The sequence below is a fragment of the Suricata suricatta genome, chromosome 13 (assembly GCF_006229205.1).
Source record: "Suricata suricatta isolate VVHF042 chromosome 13, meerkat_22Aug2017_6uvM2_HiC, whole genome shotgun sequence".
Lineage (NCBI taxonomy): Eukaryota > Metazoa > Chordata > Mammalia > Carnivora > Herpestidae > Suricata > Suricata suricatta.
Genome location: NC_043712.1, coordinates 89494883 through 89506543, shown reverse-complemented (window position 1 = coordinate 89506543; position 11661 = coordinate 89494883). Strand labels below are relative to the sequence as shown.

At 64.2% G+C, this 11661-nt stretch overlaps 1 protein-coding gene across 2 annotated transcripts; it reads right to left on the bottom strand.

The window, feature by feature from the left end:
* Positions 1-2977: 2977 nt before the first annotated feature.
* On the bottom strand, positions 2978-10317 carry NINJ1 (ninjurin 1). Of its 2 annotated transcripts, XR_003901942.1 has the most exons (5): positions 10211-10317; positions 5056-5281; positions 4439-4597; positions 3725-3815; positions 2978-3505 (listed from the first exon to the last, which is right to left on the bottom strand). XR_003901942.1 is itself a non-coding variant. In XM_029920477.1 (4 exons), the coding sequence occupies exons 2-3, from the start codon at positions 5207-5209 to the stop codon at positions 4443-4445; spliced, it is 309 nt and encodes a 102-aa protein (XP_029776337.1). In that variant the 5' UTR covers positions 5210-5281; positions 10211-10311; the 3' UTR covers positions 2978-3505; positions 4439-4442. The 2 variants fall into 2 exon arrangements, 1 of the variants encoding a protein (XP_029776337.1); XM_029920477.1 differs by lacking the exon at positions 3725-3815 and having other exon boundaries at positions 10211-10311.
* Between the last annotated feature and the right edge of the window lie 1344 nt (positions 10318-11661).

Below are 11661 nucleotides of genomic sequence, written 5' to 3'. Positions count from 1 at the left end.
AGAGTCTGGGTGGGTCAGGTTGAGGGTGGGGGTCCCGCTGGCCGGGGGCAGCTTCCTCGGCCCCCACACAGGTCCCCTAAATACACACTTGAGAGAAAGACAAACCATCAGAAGAGTGACCAGACCCAGAGGACACGCGTTCCTGGGAGAGGTGGCGGGGCTGGCCTCGCAGAGCTACCTCCTCACGGGGGACGCTGCCCAGGGATGACCCATCTGTCATCTGTCCTCTGTCAACCACCTGCCAACCTGTCATCCTCATCCATCCACCTCTCGGGCTGTGCACCCACTGCTCCCACCCCACGCAGCCCTGCTCCTCGCCACAGGCCGTGCCCTGCCCCCTCCAGGTCCTGGGAGGCCCGCCTTCCCGAGCGTCTCTCCAAGGGGGCCTTCGGTCTCCACAAGCTCATCTCCTTCCGCCCGCCCCATGCCCCTGTCACTCACTCGAAACTTGACCCGCCTGGTTCACGAGGACCAGTGAGGAGGACGTCTGTAGCAGACACTTACCGAGCACTGACTGTATGCCAGACATGGTGCCAAGGACACAGGACGCAGGTGGCAGCACCTGCAGGCCAGACCCATGGCCCGGAAATAAGAAGGGCAGGTGTGCAGGGGGTGCCCTCCTCCCCCACCTCAAGCCTCCCCCTTGGGACCCTCCCTCTCTGCCCCGGATTTGAGGCAGGCCTGGGAGCGGGCAGGGCTCAGACTCGGGCCTGGGGGACACTGTGGATGGCGATGCCAGCCCATGGCCCCCAAGGTGGAGTAGACCCGAGTGGCCTCTGTGACAGTGACTGATGGAGAGACGGTCAGGAGGACCTATGGGACCTGAGCTGAGCCCCACCTGGGGAGAGGCCATGTGCCCAGGCCTAAGATGGGAGCACGCTGGAGCTGGCGGGTGGGGAGGGACGGGGCGCTGGGGACGGGGTGCTGGGGGGACCACGACACGCACACCCACCCACCATTTCGTGCTGTCCCCAGTGCCCCCCAGCACCTTCGGAGGCCAGCCTGGCTTGGTGACCAGGGCTCAGTCCAGTCATCTGGGGTTCACCCCTCTGGTCACGTGCTGACAGACTTCCTGTCATGGCCCAGGGAGGGGCTAGGCCATCTGTTGGTCACGTGCATGGTGCTGCCCCATGTGACCACTGGCGAGTCCACACCACAGACCACAGGCCAGTCTGGGCAACCCCAGGGGCACTGTGAAGGGCAGTGTCCACTTGTGCCAGATGCTGGGCAGGACTGGGCCAGGGGAACAGCCCGGAACACGCAGAGATGGCCGGGGGCGGGGGGCAAGGGAGACAGATGGCGTGCACTGGGTAGGCTGACAGGGGCCAGGTTGTGTGGACAGGTCACAGATGTGAACCTGACCTCCTGCTGCTTCCGGCGAAAGTGGCAGCAGCACAGGTGAGCCGGCTTTGGGGCAGGAGGAGTGAGCAGAGCTCCCCCCCCCCCCCCCCCCGCAGGGCCATTCCCAAGTTTGCGACCTCGGCACCACCAGACCGGCCACCTGCAGTTCTCTGCCTGTCCCCACCCAGCGCGGCCTCATCAGCTCCACTGCAAACACGTGTCCACCCTCTGCCCACCTGCCCCCTGTGCTTCTTCGTGGACTTTGTCCCGCACATGGGTCAGGACACGAACACGCTTAGGAGCAGAGGGCTGCCCAGGGCCCCAGCTCTGTGGCCACCAGCCCTTCTCCACCTCAAGTCATCAACTTCCCCACGCTTTTCCCTGAGTACAGCCTGAGGCCGGACCACCTTACCCATCAGCGCTTCTGTTTGTCAAGCATTCTGTGCAAGCTGACCAGAGTCCCCTGAGTATTTTTAGGGAGGGAACTGGGGCCGCAAAATTTCCCACCTGGAGGACCAGGTGAGGGTATTGTCACATCAAGGACACGAGGAGGCGCCAGTGTGGGGTCGGGAAAGGGGACAAGCAGGCAGAGCGCAAGGGCTCAGGCCCTGGAGGTCGCAGGGGTGGACCAAGAGAGCAAGGGACTCCAGCCAGCATGGGGACTCAGGACAGACTGACACCCTGGAGTCAACACCTGGCGCTTCGGGGGTCTCTGTGGGTCGCGGTCCGCCCAGCACCAGCTCCCTCCCCTCAGCCCCTCGGCCTGACTGACCAGCAGCACTGGGCACGTGGCAGTGAGCCAGGTGGTGGGTGGAGGAGAGACTGCAGGAAATCCGAGAGCACTGGAACTTTCCATGAGGTCAGGGGTCACGGGCCCAGTGCCCTGAGGGCACGTGGTGACACCTGGTCGACACCCCCCCACCCAAGGTCATGCTGCATGCTACCTTCCAACCTCTTCAGAGTGTCCAGGGCTTCTGACCCCATAGCGACCGAAGTGGACGGGGGACCAGTGTCCCTCCTGCGGCACTGACCCAGCCCCACCCCCACCCCAGCCAGAGGTCCTACACCCGCCTGAGGCGTGAGGGAGCACCTGGGAGCTTGAGCCTGAGCAGGCGAGTGTGTGCAGGGTTTGCTCTGCTGTAAAGAGCCCGTGGGATGCAACAGTGCACAGACAGGTCTGCAGTGTAGACAAGAGCACTGTGAAAGGCTGGTTTTCTGATCCAGTCATCATGTGTGGTCATGTTGGTGAACCTGCTTCTGGGCGGTTCACCCTGGCGTTTCTGGCAGCCCACGCCGGGTGCATCCCTCACTGGGGCCTCGGCCGCCCTAGAAGCTGGCCCACCCGCCGGGAACCTGCATCCCAAGTGGCTGTGGGGCTGGGGGCTGCTCCCCACGGAGCGAACAGGGACGGGGACGTCAGCCCTGGGCTCCGGGATGAGCCGTTCCAGCAGCTCTTCCGCGGTGGCCAGTTACAAGGTGCCGATGCCGCAGCTTCGAGAGCCTGGTTTTTGCCTCAATACCGTACCGACATGCAGGGTGCCAAGGGGCCCTCAATCCCGGAGAAGGAGTCCGCGAGTGGGTCTCCCCAGGTTGGGGGGTCTGGGGGCACAGCGCAAGGCCCGGGCCTGAGACAGGGGAGGAGGTGCGTCAGCTTTATTGGTCACTGGTACTTAGAAAAGTGGGGGCTCTGGCCCCTGAGGGGGGCTGCCCCGTCACTGCTGGTGGAAGGCGTGGGCAGGGCCCATGGCCAGGGGCCCTTGAGGTCCAGAGTCCTGGGTCAGGAAGCACAGACGCCGCCACAGTCCTCGGCGTGGGGGGCTCAAGGCCCCGGTGCTTGTTGTACCCGCAGAGGGTGGGGGCCTCCCTGTCCCTCTGGAAACGTCCGGAGGCCAAGGCCGACCGGGCCTATCGTCCCGATCCTTGGGCTGCTGCGTGTCCACACCAGCCATGGCCCGTCCCCAGTTCTGCCTCCCAGGCCCCACTGCAGGGGCCCTGCGCTGGCCTGCGGGGGCCGAACTACCGGCGGCTCGGCCCAGGACACGGTCTAGTGGGCCCGCCTGGGCTCTTCCAGTTTCAGGAAGGGCCTCCTACAGGGATGTGGGCCCCAAGGGTGACGCTGCTCCTGGGACCTGAGTGAATGTGGCCGGGTGCGATCCAGGGGCATCTGCCAAGAAGAGAGAGGAGGGGTGAGAGGGCTCCAGCTCCATTCTGCTCATCCCATGTCAGCAGCCTGCCGGGCGACCAGCCCATGAGCTTCAGGGCCACCACAACTCCAGAGCTCCAAGGGCCCAATTCTGCCATGGGCAAGCCTCAGTTCCCCTCTTGGGTCACGATGGGGAGTTAAAGGGGGGGGTCTCTGGGAGCAGCCCTGTGGGACCCTCACCGGGCTGATGCTGGTGGCGGCGGCAGGACTGTTTGGGGCAATTAATAAACAGGCTGGTCATCACGTGTGAGCAGGAGAGCAGGCTGGCACCCTGAGGTTCCGAGGGGGAAGGACTTAACGACAAAGCAGGGCCAGCAGCCAGGCGGCAAGCCGGACCCCAGATGGGGCACGGCCATGGCGTGGGCAGTGGGGCACCGACACTCCCAGCCAGGCCACGTGTGGGCACTGCTCCCGGGTCCCACCGCATCCTGCGGCCTGCCCTGCCCGAAGGTTCTCTCATGCACCTGACACGCAGGCAGGTTCAGGCAGCCTGCTCTCCCCTTGGCCGCGGGGTGCTGGTGCTGGGCAGGTGGCCGGTTGTCAGCAGTGCCCACCCTTCCTCTGGGGCAGGCCTGAGGAGCAACCACCGGGCCCAAGGCCATACGCACCTGTGGTGTGCACCCCGGCCGGGGCCGCACGTGCAGCACACGCGACTCACCCAGGACACGTGCCGGGCCTGCTGACCTGCATATGCCCTGGCTGGGTGCTCGCCTCTGAGCAAGGACAGGGGATGAGGCTGGGGGCGGCGCACACCGCCGGCGGCGCCCACTCTGTGGGGCCCAGACAGGTCACAAGGGCCCGCTCGTGGGTCACTGGGTGCCTGAGCGGCCTTGTGGTGGAGACGACCCCGTGGGGCTGTCCGGTGGACGGCGGGCTGGTCCCTCCCTGGCTCACCCGCCTACTGCTGGGGCGCTACGTCTATCACGGGCTTCTGCACACCAAAGGCGGTGATGAAGATGTTGACCACGACGATGATGAAGACCAGGCCGGTGGCCAGGTTGTTGAGGAAGTCCAGCTTGGCGTGCTTCGCGGGGTTGTTGAGGTCGTACCTGACTGCGGGCAGAAGGGAGCGGACGCTGCGCCGGGGCCTGCGGCAGCTGGGGCCTGTCCCCTCCTCAGGCTGCCTTCTGCACCTGTGGCCTCAGCTCCGGGGCCCCTTCTCCACGAATGAGGCTCAGAGGGGCCCTTCTCGGAGCAGAAGAGATGGCATGAGGCCCAGGTATGGATTTTAAGGCACAACTCACTGAACTCACCCAGGCAAAGCGCCTTTCTGAGCGCCGTGTGCCGTGGCCTAGTGATCATCACACGGCCCAAAGCCCTGTCCCTACGCCCACTGCATGGGTGGGGGGAACTGAGGCCCTGGGGAGGGGCCCAGCCAGTCCCTGTAGACCACATTTTCCTGTGTCCTCACTCAGGTGGGTGGAGGGACAGAGGCGGGGGGCCCTGACCTCACTGCTGAGTGGGGGCTGCCCCAGCGCCCTCCCCCCACGCGGCCTGGCGCAGGCTCACACCGAGGAAGATGAGCAGCACGCCCACGCCGATCTGCAGCACGAGGGAGAGGGAGATGAGGACCACCAGCGGCGCGAAGAAGGCGAAGCTGGGGCCCTGCTCGATGACCGCCTTCAGCTGGGACGCGTTGGCCATCAGCAGCGCGATGTCCAGCATGCTCTCCGCCGCGCTCTTCTTGTTGGCGTAATGGTTCACGTTAATGGGCCGGTTCCTGCCCCAGCGGGATGGCTGTGGGGAGGGCGTGGTCAGCCTGGGGCCCCAGCCCGTGCCCAGTCCCCTCCCCGCAGTGGGCAGGGGGCGGGACGCCGTGGGGCCCAGGGCCACAGACGGAAGGGCTCCTTGACAGACCAGAGCCCAGGCAAGGCTGCACAGCCCCTGCAAGACCCTCCCCCCCATCCAGTCCTGGAGGAGGCGGAGCCACGCCTCGGCACACATCCTGGGTGGTGCCTTCAGCCTGCACACCCTCACCAGTGCCCCTGCCTGCCCTGCCACGCCTACCCTCCCTCCAGGCTGGGCTGGGGGCCAGGGCAGGAAATGACAGCCACCTACCAAAGAGGGGCTGCTTTAGTCGAACTTAGCTGCTTTAGTTTTTATTTATTTTTATTGTGTTTTTTTAAGTTTATTTATTTTGGGAGAGATGGAGGAGGGGAGAGAGCATGAGTGGGGGAGAGGCAGAAAGAGAGGGGAAGAGAATCCCAAGCAGGCTCTGTCCTGTCAGCACAGATCCCGACAGACCTGTGTCTAGAACTTGTGAACTATGAGATCATGACCTGAGCTAAAATCAGTCAGACGCCTAACCGACTGAGCCACCCAGGCGTCCTGAATTTTTATTATTATTATTTTTTAATTTTTTAAATGTTTGTTTCTGAGAGAGAGAGGGAGACATCACGAGCAGCACAAGAGAGCAGAGAGAGAGGTAGACATAGGACACGAAGCAGGCTCCAGGCTCCGAGCTGTCAGCACACAGCCCGACATAAGGCTCAAACCCACAAACTGTGAGATCATCACCTGAGCCAAAGCAGTGCGTTTAATGGACTGAGCCACCAGGGGCCCCCCTAATTTTTACTTTTAAAAGCAATTTTAAACCACTTTATTGAGGTGTGATCGCCGTACAAATAGCTGTACACAATTAACACAGAACTTGGAGCCTCGGGAGTTAAGGGCACACACAGGACACCCTGGGGGCCACCAGGCGGGCTCTCCAGACTTCCGCTCCTGCCCTTTCATTCAAGACCAGGATTTGTGCTGCTGCTGAGAACGCCGCTGGGCCTCAGGCCACTCCTCCTTGCCCCGCCCAGAGGCCACCACCCCCAGGAAGCTCCTCTCTCCTGGGTGCAGCTGCCCCTGGCCTGCCCGGCTCCTCCCCAGCGCCCCCCTCCCGCCCCCCTGGCTCTGAGCCACCAGGCGCAGCACTACGGCCTCCCCGGGGCACAGGAGAAGTCATGAAAGATGCAGGCCGGAGGCAGGCCGCCGCGGCCGGAGCAGCACTCTCCTCCCTCCACCATCTGGGGCTGGAAACCTCGCTCTGGAAAATGCTGAACTCTGGGGACAGGTAGGAGGTTCGCTTTCACTCTGTGTCTCATTCAACTTAATCTCATCTAGAGTAATAAGCCCAGGAGGAAGGGAGAAGGGCGGGGAACAGCGGCAGCCAGGCGCCGCCGCCTTCCCTCTGCGCCCGGGGCTCTTCAAGCGGCCGCCGCACTCGGTTGAAAATCCCAGATCCCAGCGCAGGCCCTCGACCTGGCCCTGACGTCTGCGACACCCTGCACACAGCAGCCCCAGCAGGGTCCCGGCTTTGCCCCTTCCCGAGGGCCTCCAGCTGCGCCGGGCTCAGCGGCTCATCCCCAGCCCCCCACCCAAGGGCCGCTGTGGCTGCAGCAGGGCCGTCCCAGTCCCGGTGGCCGCACTGTCCCCGCCTCCTCACGTGCACCTGTGAGGGACCCGCATCCGGGCCTTCGAGGGAATTGCTCGTTTGCTCCTAGGTGTCACAAACCAGAAGTGCCAAAGGCCCTTCCCTCAAGGCCACCACGGTGCTGTCCTGGCCTCCAGTCCTGGAGACAAGAGCAGCTTCGGAGAGGCTGCCACCTTCTGGGGGCCAGGCAGCCAGGGACATGTGCACAGGAGAGCACACACACAAGCACGTGTATGCACACACGTATATAAACAAACACATAAACACGCATGGACGTATAAACATGCAGAAGCAAACACACACGTGAGCAAATATGCATACATGCTCAGTGCACACGCATGTAGGCACAGGCACACATGTGCACATATTAACATACCCTAGGAACACGCACACACGCACAGCGAGGCTAACCGTGCTGGCCTCTGGGCAGAAGGGAGGATTCCTTTACAGCCAGGCAGCCACACGCACACTCAATACAGAATGACATGTCAGTGTCCCCAGCGTGGGGACCCTGTGCCCCACTATCCTCTGTCCTGGGTGCCCCCGCCCTGTCCTCACACACTCACTGAGGCTAGCACAGCAAGCACCTTATCCAAAGCAGAGAGCAAGGGAGGGCTGCACTTTGACCCGTGTCCCCTCAGGCCGGCAGAGGCGGCTGGGGTCAGGGCCAGCAGGGGGTTCTGTGCACTCGTGTCACTGCCCCCACCCCCACCCCCGCCAGTGGTGTGACCTTAGGACAGCCAGCACCCTCTGGGCCTCAGTCTCCCATGTGTGCAGCAGGACCAGGAGCAGGCAACCTGAGGTCTGGTGGATCTGGCCGCTGCCTTGGAGCCCCCAGGGGCAAGCACGCCCCTCCTGGTGCAGGGCACTTCCTGCCCACGCGGCCATCTGCCTCCTGTTTAACTGTGCAGTGACAAGGGGTGCCAGCCAGGAAGCCAGTCAGGCCCGGCTCACCGCAGCGGGGGTGGGTGGCCTTGACAATGCTCTCCCTGCAGCTGGCCTCAGTCTCCCCATCTGTGCCCCGGGCTGCGCTCTGGGAAGCTCCCCGCTAGTGGACAGGAAGCATTAACCGTGGAACCTGGCCCGTGTGCCCCAAAGGTGAGCGCTGCCCAGGGCACAGCACCGCCGTGCATCCACCCAGAGGAGGGGCCCAGGAGGAGTGGGGGAGGAGCCTCAGGCAACCTGAGGAGGGGCTCAGAGCAGCAGGGGGTGAAAACTGAGTCCCAGAGAGGCCGCTGCCTGGGGACAGCCTCCCAGGCAGGGTGGGGGAAGGCGCTGCAGCCCTCAGCCTGAATGGCCGCCCATCCGCCTGCCAGCCGGCCTCCCCCCGCGCCCCGAGCTGCCGGGAGCCACGCTGGGAACCTCCCACACAGACCTCTGCCTTGCCCGGAGCAGTGCAGGGACCAGACACCCTGGTTAATGTGTCCCCAGGGCCGGGGGACTTCCCCAAAACCTCAGTGGTACTGGGAGCTGGGGGAGGCAGCGGGAGAGCTCTGGATTTTCCCCTCTAAAAGCAGGAGGAGCCACACGGGTTGGGAGCCAGAGCAGAGCAGGGAGACCCGCCCTCTGCTGCGGACCGCGGGCCTGGCGGCTTGGGCGTTGGCAGCTAGCCTAGGGCCACAACGCGGAGTGTCCTCAGCTCGGACGGGCGGGAGTTGGAACAGATGCGAACGCTCCACCCAAGCACCTGCTTCGGCCGTGGCTTCACGCATACACTCCAGTCCAGCCCAGGCTCGGGTAGAGAAGACGGTATGCCCACCCCCGCCTCCCGCTCCCCTGAGAAGTGAGGCCAGGCCTGGGAGGACCCTGGATTTGGGTTGCTGATGCCCCTCAATCCTGCCTGCCCTGACTGCCACGTGGAAGTGCGGGACAGGAGCCCCGGCCCAGAGCCCACCTCCACGTTTCCAGAACGGGACCAAGGCCCCCACCAAACCCACGGCATCCATCAGCTGCCCGCAAGGAGCTAGGGTAGGACTGCTACTGGCACCTCTCCCCAGCACCCAAATCCCACACCAGGGCTCTGTGCCTCAGTTTCCTCATCTGCAAAATGGGAAGATCAGACTGACTGAGGGGTGCAGAGGCCCTTTGGTCTTCTGGAGCCAGCGACAGGCAGATGACCTCCCAAACGAGCTGCAGGCATTCAGAACAAACGATCCGTGACGAGAAAGGCCGAGCCCAGGGAATGGCCGTGGGCGCCGAGCCGGACTTGGGGCCTGGGCATTCGGCTCCCACCCCCGGCCCACCACGGCTCCTCTGCTTGGGCACAGCGGGTACCAGTGGGAGCAGGGGCGCTGGGATCCCTCCCTCTGCAGAGGGACCTGAGAACCCAGGCGGGTCTGGCAAGACCTGGAGTGTCCCTCATCAGACCCACCCACGTGGCCACGTGCCATTGCTCACGCCTGGCATGGAGGCCACAAGGCCAGCCCTGAGAGATGTCTGGCTTCCCTGCAGGAAGTCTCGTGGGGCGGGGGGGGGGGTTCCCGCAGCAGCTGGGCCATGGGCTGGGCAGACCTGCTTCCTGTGGGCTCAGCACTGGCCGAAGTGACCCCGAGGCCTTTTGAGCTTGGCCGAGACCCTGCTAACCTCAGGGTATTTCCAGGAAAGCAGAAGTGAGGGAGAGAGAGCACAGCCCAGATGTAGCCCCCGGAGCCACGTCCCACCTCACCCTGTTCCCTCCCTGCTGTGTCCTCGCTGGCTGTGGCCCCAGTGTCACCACAGGGTCGCTCTCAAGCCAAGACACAGCCAAGGGCCATCTTCACAGTGTTTACTATTCCTCCAGCCGCAGGTGACACACCACTCCCCACTGCAGGGGACCTGGGCAGCCTGGCCTCCGTGAGGGCCGTGGGGGCACAGGCATGGGGGGTGGGGTGCCTGCAGGGTCCATCTGCTCAGGGGTTACACGGAGGGCTCTTCCCTGAGCCGGGCCATGCTAGGAAGTGAACGACGCCACCCCATTTCCCACCAGAGGACACTCAGGCTTGCAGTCCTGAGGCTGAGGGGCTTTGGACCTGGGCCTCTCAGTCAGCCGCCCCACCGCCAGGGCTGTGCCGGGGACACAGGACCAACCTAGCCCACCCACCCTGCCGTCCAGGGTTCCTGTTCCACTTGGCGCATCCAAAGACCCCAGGAGTTTGCCCCCCCACCCCAGCGAGAGGCTCAGGTTTGAGTACGTGCTGTGGCAGGGAAGGCTGTGCCCACCCACAGGGGTCCCGCCAGGCGGGAAGGTGCCACCCCGGAGTCCTCACCAGCAGCTGGCAGGAACGTGGACACTCTGCCCAGCACACACACTAGCCCATGTGTGCCTCACCACGATCTCTGACAAAGGCATTGCTACCATCCCACATCACAGAAGAGAAACAGACGGAGTGATGTCCCCTAAAACACAGCAAGGCAGGTCCTGAAGGTGGGAGGGGTGAGGCAGAGGCTGGGGAGTGCTGTGGGGGTGGGGGTGGGTGGTCTAGGCCTCAGACACAGTGAGCTCCTTCCTGGAGATCCCCCCTGCCACACACACACACACACACACACACACACACACACACACACACTGGCTCTTGGGACCTTGGAAGCGCCTGACCTCCTGTCACACACGTCCTCCCCACACTTGCTTGGGCCTTTCCTTTGCTGTTGTCTCTGGGACGTCCCTTCCCATATCCTGGTCTGCAGCACGTGGTGCCAGGGGCTCCCTGGGCAGGAGCCCCCCTCACTCCCCCCCCTCCCGTCGACTCCCCACCCACAGCAGTGCTCCAGGCTCTGACCTTGGCTTCTCCTGGCTCTGAGTGCCCGGTCTCCTGCCTGAGCCCCCTGGGCCAGGGATGCCCAGGGCCTGGGCTAAAGCCGAGGGGGCAGAGAGGCTGGAGTGGAAGGCACGGCTGCAGGCTGGGAGGGGCGCAGGGCCCCTCCCTCCCAACTCACCTGCCAAAAGCAGGGGGCGGGGCATTAGTTCTCCCTTTTCAGACCGTGGACAGGAGGCCCAGAGAGGTGAGGCAGCCTCCCCAAGCATGCACAGCCCACAGCTCTGAAGTGCTTACATGCCAGGGCAGGCCACTCAAGGACCTTCACGGTCCTTAGTTTCCTCCCCACCGACCCAGGGACAACCATCCTGTACCACGCTAGGGCAGTCAGGCTTTCCTGAAGGGTCAGCAGGAGGCTGAGCCCCAGAAGGCCCCTGCCCAGATCGGACAAGGCTGGAGAGGATTACCTGCGGGGTCTCCAGCACACAGGAGGGCCAGCCCCTGCCATCGGGGCCCCACTCACCCCACATGTCCTCCCCACCCCCAACATAACCTCTTCCCCGCGGCTGAGCAGCACTGCCCCAGCCTGGTTCACAGGGCTGGGAGAGGGCCGTCCCTGCCCCCATCGCCAGGGGGTTAGAAAGTGAAAGAATGTTCAAAGTCAACAAGTCAGTGGCGATGCCCAGGACTGCATCTCAGAGGTGCTGGAGAAGTTCTGGGTCCCGGGAGGAGGGCACGGACACCCCCCGCACAGGACCCCGGGGCCGCGGGGGAGTTCCCACTCGTAAAGTGGGAGTCGGGATCACTGCCAGGCGCCCGTCCCATGCCCACGACCGTCCGTGTTCTGCACGGGCCACGGAGGCCTGCGGTGGAGACAAGAGAGGGGCCACAGCGGCCTCAACTTCCCCATCGGGGCACGCACCGGATAGTGCGGTGTCGGCGGGCACAGCGGGTGACGTAACCGT